General features: G+C 43.3%; 1 protein-coding gene across 3 annotated transcripts; it reads left to right on the forward strand.

The window, feature by feature from the left end:
- The first annotated feature begins 2,412 nt into the window (after nucleotides 1–2,412).
- On the forward strand, nucleotides 2,413–16,561 carry klhdc8a (kelch domain containing 8A). 3 transcript variants are annotated; one of them, XM_088920993.1, is made up of 6 exons: nucleotides 2,413–2,589; nucleotides 9,874–10,369; nucleotides 11,237–11,401; nucleotides 11,926–12,144; nucleotides 13,025–13,126; nucleotides 14,357–16,561. In XM_088920993.1, the coding sequence occupies exons 2-6, from the start codon at nucleotides 9,994–9,996 to the stop codon at nucleotides 14,557–14,559; spliced, it is 1,065 nt and encodes a 354-aa protein (XP_088777119.1). In that variant the 5' UTR covers nucleotides 2,413–2,589; nucleotides 9,874–9,993; the 3' UTR covers nucleotides 14,560–16,561. The 3 variants fall into 3 exon arrangements, with proteins under 3 accessions (XP_088777119.1, XP_088777117.1, XP_088777118.1); XM_088920991.1 differs by lacking the exon at nucleotides 2,413–2,589 and adding an exon at nucleotides 2,761–3,159; XM_088920992.1 differs by lacking the exon at nucleotides 2,413–2,589 and adding an exon at nucleotides 3,659–3,749.
- The last annotated feature ends 486 nt before the right edge of the window (nucleotides 16,562–17,047 follow it).

Raw genomic sequence — 17,047 nt, forward strand, 5'->3', positions numbered from 1 at the left:
TTTTTCATATCAGTTTTGTTTTTTATGAGCAGGAAGAATGGTTTGTCACAATTTGACCCATGGGAGTGATAAACCTGATGGCATGTAAGCCTTAGGTTTTGTTTTGTTTTTTTTCCACTACTTTTAGCACATTCACTTCCACATTTTGACAAGATTGTGACATTGGAGTTGCAGATTTGCTGTGGTGAACCAGTCGAATTTACCCTGAAGTGAGCTGACTAGCTACTAATGACTGTAAAGGTTGTGGGAGTTTAATTTTTTTAATTTGTGTACTTCAAAGCAATGACGAATGGAGAAGAAGGAAAAACAACTGTTCAGGGCTGCTTTGATACGAAACAAAAAAGGCTTCAAACATCTTTGTGCCAAAAGAAAATTTGCTTTGACAGTTTAATCAGGTTTCTTCTGGGTGGGAGTTTTGAGTTGGCTGAGAAGAATGTGCTTTTTCAATAGGTGTGGGAGATTGTAATATTCTGTGACTAAAGACTTCTCTCCTACCCTATTACACTTTTGTTGTCCCATTATGTAAGAATGGTTGCAAATAAGAGGTGGCTGTTGGGTCCATGTAGATTGGTTACCTGTTAGTTTGATTGAATTCTGCCCTTATGTTTTTAAAGGATCCCATGTAGTCAGCTTCAGTCACATTTTGGAGTTGGTTTCAGACTCTCCCAGTCCTCTGTGTAAAGAAGGGTCTCGTTTTTGGTCTTAAGTGTCTTTCTATACTTTCTGTGCAGGTTTTACAGTGAGTCTGTTATGAGTTGACATTGCTCACATAGCATAGATCAACCTGACTTTGGCAGATCCCTTGTTAAAAGGAATAATGTGTGCAGTGACGATTTACATTAAACACTATGCAAGTGGATCAGTCCTGCAGTTACATATGAAACTCAAAAAGGCTTCTGAATGATCCATGCTGACTTAACCCATGCACTTTGGGTTTTTGAATATCTGAATCAAGTCTCTGAACCTCGCTGTTCCAGTCTAAAGAGGATTAGTTGTTAGTCTCTCAGAGTGTGATGTTGCCTTCAGAACTAGAATAAATGTTTGCAGTCCTGTGTACTGCCTGAGGAGCAGCAACATCACGTAATTTAGAGACCAAAACTGAACACAGTATACCAGGTATGGTTCAAGAAATGGACTGAAGAATTACAACATGACTTCCTGTGATATTAAACTTTTTGTTTATACCCTCTCTACTGTTTGTAATAACCAAATGTGTGGTGTTTAAGTCTTGGCTGGCAGCTATGGACTTAGCGACTGCATGCGGAAGACTGACATCTCCTTTTGGCTTCTGTTGTGACGCTCTGCTGTGACAGTGTTGTCACGGGAAACACAAGCCCCAACCGGGAGCTCCAGCATCAACCGGAGGAGAGGAGTGGACCTACAAGTTACTAGGAGGGCACAAGAGGTGCTGTGTTGTCAAGTGAACCCCAGCTCTCAGCCTTGGGGGATCCCTGTCTCTGTTGGTTAGTGACCTGATCCAGCCTTGAACCTGCAATCATGGAACTCAAGCAGGATGCCCTTCCTTATTAAATAGACTGTTTACTTGGGAGTTCCCCAAACTTTGAAAGTGGACCTTGTTCTCCCTCTCCCTGTATTTCACGCCAGAGTCTGTTTAAAGGTCTGAAGAAAGTGAAAGACCATGAGACCAGCCTTTTTCCAGGAGGATATCGGAACATCTGATGAGACTTCCTGCAGAGATGGGGTGGCTCAGAGGACAGCGCTGCTGCAGCGAGATCGTTCAGGAGCATCATCAAGAACTTGAAGCCGCTTATGAAGATGCTATGCAGGTATTTCTGAATACCGGCAGTGTCCCCTCAGCAATTAGTATTCTGAAAGCACGAGGGGACATTGCTGGAGTGTTCAGCCCCAGCTACGATGAAAGTCTGAGATTCTGGAATCATGTGCCCCGACTTCTGGGTAGGGTGGCGAAAACTGAAAGTGATTCTTTCTCTGCTGGGCTCCCCTGCTGTTGCCTTGCAATTCTGATTGTGTGTGATTTCTCTCAGCCACCTCTTTGTTACTGCGTTTTGATGTCTATTTTTTGTTGGTGTCGTGGTATGTTCTCTCGAAGGGAAGCAGGTCTGCATTACACTGTAGAGAGAAGCCCGGTGGCCATTTGTTCTCCAGCCCCCCAACCTCATCTTCCCACCTTCCTTATTAATTCTTTTATGTTCCGGATCTTGCGGGATAAAAAAATGGGAAATAGAAATAAAAGGCAGCCTTTTAAAATTGAATTTTGGAAGCTCTGGAAAGTACACGTATTGCACAGACTATGATTTTATGATGCACTTCTTTTATAAAACGATAATGAGGCAACGAGGTTTTGTCCCAGTGAATTGCTTGCACTTTTTTCCTGAAATTTACATGTAGCTCCGCCTTCAACAAGAACAGCACTGAATTGCAGCCAGGCTTCGAGACGGCCCTCCTCCGGTTAGTATGGATACAGTACTGTCTTGTGTCCTACTGCCCAGTCCACGCCACAGCAGCAACCGGATGGCATCGGACATCTTTACGCACCGTACCTTCAGATCATACTGGACAGGTTTAGTCAGTCCCCTCAAAGTGATACCAGTTACATCCCTAAAAGAAGTAAGATTTTTAAAATAACACTTAAACCCATTTTAATCCAGTAAAGCTGCATAATGTATACATCAGATTATTTGTGCAGTAGCTTCTTTATGTACCCGGGTTTTCTTTACCGTGTCTTCCTTTCCAAGGGGTGGCTGAGGAGCGGCGGATCCTCCGATTCGTGTTGGGAAAGGTTATCAAGTAACCTCACCGACAAACTGGGAAACTCCGGGTCTGTACAAGAACTGTGCTAAACTGTATTTAGAAAGTACGGCCGTATTTAAAAAATGACACGCAGGCCGGCTCATAGCCCCGAATTGTGAATGTAATAACGGAAGTAAATGTATTTTGTTCCCGCCCATTTTGTTGTTATCCTAAAACGCAGAACGCCTGTAATATTGTGTGCAGTAATTGTGAGTAATGGCACCACTACGTTTCTGCTCGAAAAGATTGAGAGTGTTGTATTTTAATAATACATTATCGAGAAGCTTTACATGAAAAATATATAAACGGGAACTAAGAATAACCAAGAGCAGCGCAACTGTCCTTTTATAGGAATGCGTTATTAAAGATACATACCAGACGAAACAGGTAAGCAAATCTGCATTAGGACTTAAGCAGGATGTGAAAAGTTGCCAAAGCAAAGCTTTTTTTTATCGTGCATTGTACAGTATGTATTGGCAGCAGTGCTTTTTTTATCCTGGCTTTTAACTGGGTTTGAAACAAATTGCTTCTGTTCACTTGGGATTTATTTTAGACTTCTAGCCATGAAATGCCAGACCTCGTTGGAGCTGTTACTGTAGGTAAGCGAAGCCCGCGGATGTTTCCGAGCTTAATATTGTAATGCCAATGTCAGTAGCCTCCTATTCAACTGAACCGCGAGCATTTCCAGTGTGTGACCCACATAAAGACGAAAAAAACAGTTTCGTAGTCACCTGCTCTGTGGCGCCTGTAGGCAGCGGACCTGGCGACTTTTAATAATGGTGAAGAATCCGTCATCGGAGATCACTGTCTAAATCAGGGTTACGGCTCCGGCTGGAGGGGCGAGGAGTGGCCTTATTTTAAGGGGAGGGGCTTTTATGCACTGTAATCTTCCCCGGACTGTGCCCGCTGAGTGGAGCGCAGCTCTTGAAAGACTTCTTGCGGAGAGGAGTAGACACCTGTCTTCGGCAAACGGAAAAGTGAGTCCTGTGTAATTTGTTACCGCAAAGCTCCGGCTGCAATAACTTTGATTGGAAAAAATAATGGATACATCGTGCGATCACATTCTTTCAAAGAGCTGAAATTAATAATTTTACTGGGTTTATATGGTCGCGGATTTTAACTATAAAAGTAAGTCGAACCGCTGTGCTGTCAGTTTTAATGGAGCTAATTAATTTATCTTTGGGGGGGTGTTGGTATGGCGCAGAATGTAGTACATTACGAATGTCATTCAGGCTTAAGGCTTCTCCGGCTTTTAAAGAGGTCAGCTCGGCAACTCCACCCGGAATGAAAATCAGTTGTCGTTAATGTAACAAAAGAGAGGACGTGATTGTTCCAAATCCTTTCCAAAGTGATGTTCATTTTCGATGTGTGAATGCTGGGATAATCCATACTCTCCACTTCAACTTTTTAGAAAGACGCAGTATTATACCGTTTTTAATTCTTTAATGCGGACGTCTGTTTAACTTACAGTAGGTTACTTTTCATTTTGAAGGAACCACGATTCATTATACTGTGATTGTTCAGCAATTATGTTTCGAATAGAAACTAAACTCTGATTATCTACATTCCTTCGAATACAATAAAACGTAGCCTTTCTAGCGCTTTCTGTCGAATTACACTTCATCCGTATGCTGTGCTATGGAGATACTGTGTATGTACTGTATCTAGTACAGTTACCTATGGACTAACAAGTGGGCCCAAGTATGGGTTTACATTTCCTTTGCGAAAGGAGCTATCGAGCTCCAAAGGATTTGGGCATCATTTAATTCTAGGGCTGTCCTGTCAGGCAAACATACGTTGATTAATTTTGGTCACTCATTAAAAGTGATCTTCCTATATATTGTACGAGCACCAATACATTCTTTTTTATTTATAATATATTTTAAAAGTGATATCCGCATATGTATATCTCCTTATGAAAGTTTATCCTAGTAAATTTGTGTGTTTTTTATACAACGTCTGTGGTCCTACCATGCTTGAGCTGTGGAAATACTTTATTTTGCTATTTTCACCGTATCTACAGTTTCTTTCCTTTCCTCTCTGTTCATTGCTGTGTTTTAAATCATGATTTTGATTTTCCTTGCTATTGTGTATCCTAGTAAAATTCTAAATGGGGCGTCTTCTTTAGAATGTTCTTTGTAACAATTGTTAGAAAGTGTTTCATGCTTTGTGACATTTCTTAGGCCCTCTATAGACTGATTCCTGGCAGGTGTCATTGCATCTCCTGGGCAGAAGCATAGTGGCACACTGTACAAATGCATTTGCAACACTGTCCTTAACTGGCATTGGAGTACAAAAGCCAAAGATGACTCACAAATTTAGGATTTGTAACTCCGCTAAAGAGCCGTAGGTTGATGCAGCAGGGCTAATTTTCTTTTTTCTCTTTTTCCTCATGCTAGCTGTGTCTCTCAGTTTCTCCCTTTGCAAACCACAGCCCAGCATGTATCCTTCTGGAGTGGAGGTGCAGACAGCTGCTGTCCTGATACTTTTAATTTTTTTTTTCCCTCACTAAGACGTACATCTGAGGCCTGATATTATCGGATGCAGACTTGCGCCGTCTGTTGCCGCATATGAGGGGTTGCCATGGAAATGAGGCTCGTCTGGATTTGCCAGAGACGGGGTGATTAGCATAATGAGTCAAAGTGCAGAACCAGAGTTGTGCGGCGAGCAGCACCAGGGCAGTGAGGTGTTATGTGTCATAAATGAGGTGGAGAAAGACGGGCGTAGAGAACGAAATACCAACGGAAGGATGAGCTAAACTCGATTGGTTCCCTGGAATGTTTTTGGTTTCTTACTGCAGTTGACCTTTTTACAAATGGTTTCCAGAAAGTCCTGGTTCCAGTTAATTCTTGGTTACTGAAGTGATCCTCAGCACCTTGGTCAATTAAGCAACTAAGTATCCGTTCCAGGAATTGGGCAGTGCTGGCTAGGCGTTGACAGAGTAGCGTTGGCGTTGGTAGGCCAGGACTGTCTTGGCAAACTGTGATGCCTGCAGACCTGCAGTGACGTCACTGAGAGAGCCTCTGCTCCTCCGTGTCCAATGAGGAGTGGCGCTGCAGGTGGGCGTGTCCCACTCCCGAGTCTGCACAGGAGTTGTTGCCAGTGAACATTAAAGCACCGGGTAACTCGGTTGGGCGAGAACTTACAAAATATTCGGCAAATGCACATATTTTAAAAAGGGATCAGTTCAGTGATAATGGTTCACGATCAAAGTCCTATAGCAGCATGGAGTGGATCCCTTGGGCTGAGGTTGTCCGGTGTTTAATGTGAGGAGTTTGTTACCAGGCTATTGCTAGTTCAAGCCCTGGCTAAGCTCCTTCTTGATCATTTGGTTAAGATATCAGACCAAGATCCTTCCATCCTTCCATAGTTTTCCCCCCTTAGTCTTTTGGAAGAGGCTTTCCATACAAATGTCTTTAAAAAACCCCATTATCATTGATCACAAGGCTTTAGTAGTGATACATTGATTCAAGCATTTTTTTTGTCATATTGAACATTAATTTCCATCCATCCATTTTCTAACAAGCAAGGGGCACAAGGCAGGGTACACCTTGGACAGGATGGTTGTCCACTGTAGGGTACAGACATGAACATACTCACACCAGGGCCAAGTCTCCCAGAAGCCAGGTCACTGGCCACTATGTTCTTGGACTGTGGGTGGAAACTGGAGCACCCAGAGGAAACCCACTTGAACAACATACAAACTTCACACAGATAGCACCCCAGATCCAGAATTGAACCCAGGGCCCCAGTGCTGGGAGGCAGTAAAGCTGACCACTGCTCCACAGTGCCGCCCTGAGCACTGATTTGATTTACAAATATTCCCCTTTTTATCACAGGGTTGAATCCTTTTGCTCTGTGCAAAAAAGTAATTAAAAAATGAATTTGAATGCAATTTACTTGACAAAAGGGAGATAAAGGCCCAGGTTTATGGGAACCGGGCCAAACTTTTTCTAATAATATGTGAGGGAGAAAGACATGTTTTCAAGATCAGTGACATGATTAGAGTGCTTTGTTTTAAACTATAAATTAGGATCCAGTAAAGTAAATCTGGTGGGCGTACATATCCCCGTTGTTGTTCTCACACTGTGATGCAGGCTGTTAAAAACGGTTCTTCTCTAAATCAGGATTGATGTGCTCTCCAAACATACAAGCAAAAGCTATCTGACTCCCATAACGAGAGACCGCCACACTAGGTCATTGTTATGTGTGCAAAGTGATGCTTTTAAATCTATTATTAAAGCTGAGCGTGTCTGAGCACGGGATTCAGCCCCTAGCATTTAAAACTGTCATTGTTTCTATGGCAACCCACCCCTGCACATCAGGCAATTTTCGAGCAATAAATTCTCTGGGATTTTTTTTAAGGAGCGCTGGTTTCTCTTTGATCCCGCTGCTTCAGAGGTGACTGGAGTCGCACCTTGCTGTGATTAAATTGGGAGCAGGGGGCGGCATCGAGCGAATTAATGAATTCGCTTCCCAAGCACGCCAGAACAATGCCCATGTCATCACAGCCCAGGGAAAGAAGTGAGAGAAGAGAAGTTCATAACTCTGTAACAAAAGAAGACATTCCTGTGCCCTGGTCTTTGACAAATTCACTTACACGGGATTTACGTGTTATAATTGATTTACATGTTATAATCTCTTGGATCCGAAAATAAAATTTACAGAAACTGTAACTGGTCTGTAGTAAAACTGGTGATCAGAATTTCTTTCTGCCGGTGACTGTATCTTTCAAGACCAGTAAAACTCATGTCATGGATGTTTTCCTGTATTACAGTCTTTTAGATTGCTGGAAAATTAGTTTTTCCACCCTCTGGCCTGAAGTGAAATTTTGTAAGGGAATGCATGTTGCTGATAGTGGATTTGCAATGGCTCCCCAGTTATTCAACCAGTAAGGGCCTTCCTTCAGGAAGAAGGTTGAGTCCTGATGTCGAGACCGTGCCAGGTTGGGCCTAGGCTGCATCGTTCACTGAGACCAGGACACAAACTGAAACACACCATTGGGTGTGCGCTGGTGGAGCTGGTTGGGTCTTAGTTGGCCAATTGGATGTGTGCTGATGGAGGTGGGTGGGTCTTAGTTGGCCAATTAGATTTCTGCTTGTGGAGTTGGGTGGGTTTTAGTTGGCCAACTGAAGAGTGCTGGTGGTGGACTGATCTTTATTTGGCCGATTGGATTAGTACTGTTGGAGTTGGGCTGGTCTTAGTAATCCAGGTATTTCTGGGCTGTTGGTACAAAAGCAACTCCTGGGACCTTAAAGCAACGTCCGTGAGAAATGTTTCAATACGTGGCGGCTTTCCTGTTTCCCTGGGTCTGGAACCTGCATAAGATCTGAAAGTCTTAAATATAACATTATGTTTTCTTTAAAAAAGTGCTTTTGTCTGTTTTGCATATTTTAATTGAAGCAGTACAAGATGATTTATTTCTGTAGCTGAATGAAGTAAGGGGATTCTATATTCCTATGCAGTGGGGAAACATGAGAATGTGATTTGTTAATTAAATGATGGCTCATTTTCCACATAATTGATTTTCTGCTGCTGGCGGTTGTTTTCATTTAGCTCTATTTCCGATGGATGATTCCCAGTGCTACTGTGCAAATAGCGTGTTACTGCACACTATGTCCATGCTGTTCTACATGGTTACAGGGTGAGCGGACTTCTTCCTGCTCCAACAAACTGCACATGAAGAGGATATCAAGCATTTCATGTGTGGTTTTGAAAATCTGAATTTTTCATTCATGCAACCAACCCTCCATCTATCAACCCATCCATCCAATTTCTAATTTATCTAACAAAGGGTCACAGTAGAGCTGGAGCCTGTCCCGGCAAGCAACAGGCGTGAGATGGGGTTCACCCTGGAAGGGATCCCAGTCCATCACAGGGCAGACACACAGACAAGCACGCACACACTCCCAAAATACAGTTTGACTAAGAATATTGGATAAAGAACATTTCCGTTGACAAGGGTAGCAGAGTAAAGAATAGCGAATAAATAACATTTTTTGATGCCCAGTTCTGTAGCTGCCAGGAAATGCCATGAAGCCACTTGGGTGTCACTGCCAGCTGTGGTCAACACACTCGTCCCGCAGAGTATCACCGTCAGTCTGAAATGATTTGTTCAGATTTCTTCTGAAAGGGGCACAGCTATAAAGAGCAATTAGTTAAACACAAAATGGCAAAACCCCCTCCTGTGGCCTTTCTGTTCATTTAATGACTACAGAAGCCAAATGCGTGGTACGCCTTCAGAGCCGGAGGGTCCCGATTAGTCCCGCTCCGATCCTGGATGTGACAGGTCAGCAAGAGGTCAGGGGCTGTTAGTTTACCCACAGTGCTTTTGGGCGGGAGTAGTGCTTTTCTCTGGGAGCCTGACAGCCCCAGTACTGCGTGTTCACTGGTCCAGGGAGGGAGTGGAGAGGGGCTGGTTGCTTGGTTACTAATGGATGGGTAGCGACAGTCCCCTGGCTTCACGCACTGCATATTGTGTACTCATCCCAGGAAGGACACAGCAGACAGCCATGAAAAATCAATTACATTCCAGCCTTGGGATTTCAGGCCGTTTCTGTGTTTGCGGTCAGGCCTCTGAAGTGGGGCAGGCAGAGATTTCAATAGGAATGAACAAGTAACTGAAATCATTATTTGATATCGCCGACCACAAAGCAATTTGTAATTCTCCCACACAAAGCCGCATTTCTGGCATTTTCATGAAAGGCAAATTTCCTATTCCCATTCCACAATGATGATTTTTTTTTCTAAAGATTCTTTGCTTATTTTGAAATGGGAGTTTCTTGAAGGAAAAATAACTTTCCTAGCTGAAGCTCATTGGAGATTTTACAGATAAACTAATCCTTCATTTTGTGTTTCTACATATAAAATACAATATTTTTTTATCTTTTGTCTTACCATGTATTATTAATGGTGTTTAGTATTATCATTGCTTAGTGCTGAGGCAAATAGAAATGGACTAGTGAAAATTGTGAAAAAAGTTTTTTTTTGTGGTTACAAAATACTAAAATTCCGCACCTGGCTCTCATAGCTGTTGTTGAGGGAAAATTCACCTGGATGTCCTTTTATTTGATTCAAAGTCTAGTCTCTCTTGCATTCCAGGACTTTGCTGGAGAGAAGAGGAGATTTTCGCATTCTTCCCTGGCACAGCTTCATATTCTCGAGCCCCTCCTTATGCCCCCCTAAGTGAATCCAGTGTTGGTGAGGAAGAAGACCATTGCCATGGCTGTGGCGGCCGCCCACGAGTTCCACTGGCTCAGCCTGGCCCCTTTGCCCACTGGCCGAGTGTATCATTCCTTAGCAGAGGTGGGGGGGCAGCTGTTCGTGGTGGGGGGCTGTGACGAGACTGGCCAGCCCATCAGCGCCTTGGAGCTGTACTCCCCCGAAGTGGACCAGTGGGTCGGTCTGCCCCCGATGCCCACCCCCCGGGCCGGCGCTGCTGTAGCTGTCCTCGGGAAGCAGCTGCTGGTGTTGGGCGGGGTGGGTATAGACCAGCGCCCCCTTAAGTCTGTGGAGATGTACAACACGGAGGAGGGCCGGTGGAGGAAACGGAGCGCCCTGAGAGAAGCAGCCATGGGTATCTCTCTGACTGTGAAAGGTGAGAGAGAGACACGGAAGACAGAGCTGAGCTGACTCAAGGACTAGACATGAAGTCAGGCTTCAAGAAGTGATTTATCTGCAATACAGTATCTTCTTATTAACCTGTACTAGAAGAGGTCACTCCAATTCAACTTGGGGAAATGAATAATGGTGTGCAATGGAATTAGAGGCGTCTCCTGTGTTCTGTAGAGCACATTCACCAGTGGGCCTGTAAGTCCCTGGTGTCCTATTTTTCACAGTGTTCACACAGCCTTGCAAGAAAGCAATGAGTATGGATCTTCTTGTAGAAACATGCAGCGAATATCTCCCTGGAGGTCTTTAGCTGATTGAATTATCACTCAAAGTGATTGATTCCATAATCGATGCAGGTGAGAAGTGAGGTTTCCCTTTTACCTGGGCCTTGTCAGATACAGGATATCCCCATCCTGTCATCGAGGTGCTGCAGCCAAGGTCACACCTATTTTCTCTTTACGTTCACGCAGGTAAACAGAAAAGAAAATCTTTAGGCTTGGTCTGATGGGTGCTGTTTTGATGTGAGCCTTCTTCTTCCCTGTCTTCACCAGTGTGACAGGTTTATTATTCTGTAGCTGAGTGCTGTGTGAATATATTTTGCAGTTGTAAAGGTATGGATGAAATAAGAAACACTCCTGCATGCTGCGAGTAAATCACGTGCAAAACACAGTGATCAGGAGTGTTTCTAATTAAATTATTGCCCTTCGTTATCTCCTTATCCAAGCGTGATTAAACATGCGCGTGCTTGTCCTTATTCCTTTACCAGGGAGAAGGCACTGGTGCGGCAAAGCCACTCAGCCGTCAAGCTGACAGGGCCCTGGCGCCCGCCCTCTTCTGCCTTTTCTTTTCGCAGACGGCAGGGTGTTTGCAGTAGGAGGGATGGGGAGGGATCTGTTCCCCCGGAGTGTCCTCCAGCAGTACGACCTGCGCAAAGACATGTGGGTATCGCTGTCCCCCATGCCTACCCCGCGATATGATGCAGCCGTCCACCTCCTGGGTACCAAGATCTATGTGGCAGGTGATTGAGCCATGCAGCACTGGGTGTCTCCAATGTGCATCATAATAACAATAATAATAATAATAATTAATAATTAATAATTAATTCCTTACACTTATGTAGCTCTTTCTGGACACTCCACTCAAAGCGCTTTACAGGTAAAGGGGACTCCCCTCCACCACCACCAGTTGTGAACTGCAGGGTGATATGGCTGCTGGCCAATAATAGTATGTGTAAGAATACAAAACAGTCACAGCACATCAAGCGCAGGAGAGTCATGGGGGTGGTGGTTCAGTCTGGACAGACAAGCACTGCATCTTGCATTCATTTGACTTCTTCATCACTTCCTTTTCCCACTTTCATCTAGCCTAAAATTCATAGTCAAACCTTTCTGGAAGGCAGGCAAAAGGGAAATCACTAACAGCACTGGAAGACGTCCCCTGACTTACGAGATGTGCGGTGTTTACACTGACCTTTTTTCAGACTGACGCGACCTTGTCTCTCCCAGAATCCTCAGTCTCACAGCGCCATCTCTCCTCCTGCAGGTGGCAGGCAGTGTAAGCGGTCTGTCAAGGCCTTTGAGATGTACGACACCGAGAGCCGCTCTTGGGCTGTCCTTCCCAGCATGCCCTGCAAGCGAGCATACTCAGGCCTGGTGTGGGACAGAGAGGGGCAGCTGTACAGCCTGGGGGGACTGCGGCAGGGGGGCGTCCACCAGCGGCCCAAATTCACCAAGAACGTCAACATCTTCGACAGTCAGCAAGGTGATCGTCCTCATGAGGTACAAGGCCAGGGAAAGGATTCCAAAAGTGCTTCATTTCCTGAAGGGAAGCAGGGATTCCAAACAATACAGGAGATGAATTCAAATTGTAGAAATTTGGTGATTCTAGTTACTAGAAAGAGATACTATATATACTGTCTTCCTTTTTCCATTAAATTCTCTCTGGGGCTAGTATTTGTAATTGCAAACATACAATACCTTTGAACTAGTAGTGTCTGTACAAAATCTTAGTAACTCACATAGGACAAACCTTTTTACTGACTTCAATAACTGGATGTACTGCATTTACATTGTAACGACCTTTTTGGAAAAAAATGGCAGTGCATAGTCCCAATTTTAAGGAGAAATACTTTTTAGGCTAGTGTGATGGGCTGGTTGTTTTTAAGCAAATTGCTTTGTTGTATTGAACACCACACTTTTAATTGGTTATTCAGATTAATGGGATTTTTCTGGCCTCTAGTCCTCTGAAAGCAGAATCTGAAACAAAAAAAAACTTCCTTTGTTTTTCCATAATTATAGTATTCCATCTCAGTGTCTTTGCAAGAACTAGCTTCTTGCTTTAATGAGACTCTTGGGCTCCTGGTCTTAGCTAAGCTAAGCGAATATTGGGCTTTGTGAGCAATTAATTAAATGTGCAAAACTTGACTGTGATGTGATGCAGGGTCTTCATGCTCCTCAAGAAAAGAACTGCTGTGAGCCCTGTTGAACTAGCAAAAAAGCAAATTGCTGTGTCTGCCATCTATCATGTAATTCTGGGTTTCAAAAATAAACTGGAAACAAGGTCAGAGTCAGAATGCAACAAATAAATTGTGTTACCGTATCTCTCGCAGCAGCACTGAGTCTCTGGTCTCTGTCCTTTGCAGGTGTTTGGCAGAAGTCTGAGGAAACTGTGTCCTTGAAGACGAAGCGAGCAGATTTTGTGTCTGCATTCCTGCAGGGGAGAGTGATTGTGGCTGGAGGACTGGGTGAGAGAGGGGCAAGAGAGCAAGCAGGGGCAGCCCCACTGTAATCCCAGCCTTGACCCAGGCACCAAGCACAGTGTGGAGCACACACCAGCAGAAATGTCTGATCATCTGGCCTTGTGCATCCTGCGAGAGTGTTCGACCAGAACACTCCTCTTTATAACCTGGGCACTGTTGTCTCTGCCTTGCGACATGCTCTATTTAACGTGCTGGGGTTTTGTCATAGATGCATATGTGTTTTTGGAAGTGTGCTGAACGTGGGTTACCACGGCAACAACCACATACTGAATTTAGGAGAAACAAGTAGGTCTAATTTCCTGTAAGGAAGAATGAACCTGTTCTTTATTGCACAGTGTTAACTAATTTTGATCATATACTGATGTTTTACTGCCATACAGTACATATCACTTTGCTATCATGTCTTATTTTCAGTCTGTAATATGTTAGATGGCATGTTGGAGACATTGCATTGTTCAGACCCTGAAACGGGCAGGTAGTGTCCAGTGGGGCGGTTGGAAGTGATGCAGAAGAGCTGTGGGATGAGTCAGAGCCTCTCGCAGGCGGGTCCCTGTCACAGGGGTCAGTCAGTGAAAGTGTGTACAGTATGTACGGGGGCTGCAATCCTGAGTGTTTTTAAATAGGTCTCTATTCATAAGTAGCTCATTTACGACAACCCAGATGTATTTAATCACTAAACATAAAGTCAGAGAGGAAATGCAAATTCTTTATTTGCATTAATTTACAGAGCTGTGGAAACCCAAACTGTGTTCCAGCTACAGATGGCAGCCTTCAGTGTTGAACACATGGCACCCTTACTGTGATCAATCTTAATGTTACAACTAAATATGATACTGAACATCTGCTTTCAATCAGCACAGTATTTCACATATCTGATACCACGGATGTATTTATATTGTACTTAAAAAGAATGACTAGATTGACTTTTCAGTCATCGAGGGCAACACTGCAACAGGTTTCATAGGTCTCCTTGTATCATCAGCAGCATAAGACCTGTGCTGGAGGGAGACATTTCTCTAGTTAAGCCACTGGTTAATTGAGCTAAAGCTAACTTAATTGTCTTCCTTGGGTTTTGTGGTGTTGCTGCTTTAGTTTGTTAAGAACAGCTCCTTGAGTACATAGTCAGACTGTGCAGTTTGAGATGCAGTGAAGGAGCTGCTGTGGCCCTGACTGTACTGGGTTGCTCACTGCTGGTATGTGTGGCTGTCTCTGCAGGTAATCAGCCCTCCATGTTGGATTCTGTGGAGGCCTATCACCCAGGAAAAAGGAAGTGGGAGTATCTGCCCCCTATGACCTCACCCCGCTGCTCCGCCTCCTGTATTGTCATGCAGGACCGCCTCCTAGTGGTGGGAGGAGTCAACCAGAGCCCTAGCCCTGCCCATGAGGTCCTGTATGTGAAGCTGGGGGAGTCGCTGTAGCCTCTTTCGTCAGGACCTGGCAGTGAAAGCTGGGGATTGAACAAGGACGCTGCCTCTGTGCACTCTGAGCAGTGAAGGTCTGTCTCCAGGAGAGGACTGTGCATTTCTGCCCGCTGGGAGCCTCTGTTACTGTAGGTTTTCATTTCAGCCTGGCTCTGAATGACCTAAACCAGCTTACTGACTTAATGGGGCCAGTTTGCCAACTTCTCTCAGCTCTTCAGGTGCTGCTGCTTTAAAGAGACCAAGAAAACCTGCAGATATACAAGTCTTCTCCAGCCAGGATTGGACAGCCCTGCTCCAAACCTCCAAAAGGTATTGGAGAGTTCTTCAAATCACAAGAGGAGGCTGAGGATTGTTTGGCAGCTCTGATTTCAGCTACCTTTCAGTTACAGATTGGACTAAAGCAAAGTAGACCTGCATTGCGTTTTGTACGCTGAACTTTGTTCTTCACACACAGCTTTGTTTTTATATGCAGAAGATGTGATATTAACCAATAGTATAGAGATCAGATTAGAGTCATTAGGCAAGTGATATAATTTTTGTTGCCTTTTTTAATCATATCTCATCTCACTTCGATGAATGAACCAGGCAAATAAGATGGATCAAAGAGCCTGTGACATGTAGCTTTTCACATCACATACTATATGGGGTACCCCAGGGATCCCCAATAAATAAGAGTCCCATCCAAAAATTAACTTTGCCTTTCCAATGAAAACTGAACTGTTATATCACTATCGTTGGTTCCAGTAGCTGCTCACTTTATTCATGATAAAACTTCTTATTTTATGACCCATTAACCAACTTTAACTTGTTAGAATCCACACCGGTTAGTGATGAAAAATTATGGGTTTATACATTAAACAGGAGAAGAGAAACAAAAGCTCAAAAAAGCTACTAGCTTTCAAACATCTATTCACATACAAATGGTGCAACTGGGTTGTTAGAACTATACATTGATTGTTTCAGGGAGACATCAATAACTTTAGTATTGCAATTTGAATGATTAACTGTCGCACATTTTCTACATCATTTGTATAAGGGTGTTTTTGCCCCATGAATAAGAAAGGTACATTGGTCGCATTTGATTTTTCAATGTGGGAAAGTGAGAGACGAGTCCACACCTGCGCCGCATTGAACCTTCCATCCAATGACGCGGCTAGAGTGTTGACGCTGCCGTTTTTGATTGGTTCATCCTGCTTTTCCCTCTCCCTGTTAGGCTGGCCTATTTGACTGTTGGCAAATAGCCAAAGGCAAATCCGCCTTTCCAATAAGAGCAGTAGGCATTTATGGTTTTCAGAAAATAGACATCAAACTTAAATAGATTGCTTACAAACATAAGCCGATTGCATGCTTAAGCACAGTGTAGTTTATTCTGTGTTTACTTTAGAGGTAACTGTAATGACTACGTACTGTATGAGTCTTCCGAAGGGAGCTAATGAAAATAGCCACATTACGATTTCTAGCCTTTATCTAAAGCAGACTTTCAGAACAATTTCTGAAAACATACTACACATATATGTATCGTAGAGTGGTATTGTTTAGAATGTAGCAACAATACAGTAAATTGAATTAAATGAGCTAAAGCATAATAATAGTCGAATACCTGCAGGAACAACACCTTAACTCGCATAACTCAATAGGGTACACTGTTCTAACTTAACCAGTTTGCAATAATTACATTTTCTAGAATAGAAACAATAAATGGAAGTCATTTTTTTAGTTCAGGTGCACATGTACAACTTTAGAGTTGTATTAGTATTTAAGGTGTTGCAGTGTAATGCTGTTTTTTCCAGAGGGCTTTTGCATTGCAGTAGCTAATACAGTATTCCAGCACTGTTTTTAAAGTGTGATGCAAGTATAAGGATAAAGTGTGGTTTATGTTCAAAGACAGTAGTGCAATAAATATGTATACGGATTTTCTATTATTTGTGATTTTGTAGCTCGGGAATTACGCGACGACCACAAAGTTTCATATGTCAATTAAACTATTTCAGTAGTTAGAGCACGTCTCTGTGTGTAAATGAATCGATATCTCATGTACTGTACTTGTTTATTCCTGGAAGCACCTTATGAAACTATGAATTCTACACCAAATACTGTTTGTAAATTCTTTACTATCATACTACATTTTGAACGCTTGTAACAATATAACAAATCGTCATATTTTACTGCCTGTAATATGGACATTTCTGGTGTGTGCTCGCCAGTTGTTTGTCTACCAAAGCCCATGAGCCCATGCTATAAACACCAGTTTCTTGGCCTCTGGCTGTTACCTCTAGGGCTTTATTAAATAGTCTTGCGGGCCAGTTTATATTTCAGACGCTATTTAACAGCAATCATGCCCAACCTGGGCGATTTGTTCTTATTTCAAGCAATTTATCAACACATTTAAATCCTTACTTTACAACTAATGGTATTACAAAAAATAAAATCCTTTATTTAATTATGTATTTTCTGTTGAGAACATATTTATAAACCTTTACTATAG

Source organism: Atractosteus spatula, chromosome 7, assembly GCF_055471065.1.
Source record: "Atractosteus spatula isolate fAtrSpa1 chromosome 7, fAtrSpa1.hap1, whole genome shotgun sequence".
Classification (NCBI taxonomy): domain Eukaryota; kingdom Metazoa; phylum Chordata; class Actinopteri; order Semionotiformes; family Lepisosteidae; genus Atractosteus; species Atractosteus spatula.

Coding starts and splice junctions, on each gene's coding strand:
- klhdc8a (XM_088920993.1), top strand. CDS start 9,994: ATGGCTGTGGCGGCCGCCCACGAGTTCCACTGGCTCAGCCTGGCCCCT. Junction 11,402..11,925: donor TACCAAGATCTATGTGGCAG/GTGATTGAGCCA, acceptor CTCCTCCTGCAG/GTGGCAGGCAGTGTAAGCGG. Junction 13,127..14,356: donor GATTGTGGCTGGAGGACTGG/GTGAGAGAGGGG, acceptor CTGTCTCTGCAG/GTAATCAGCCCTCCATGTTG.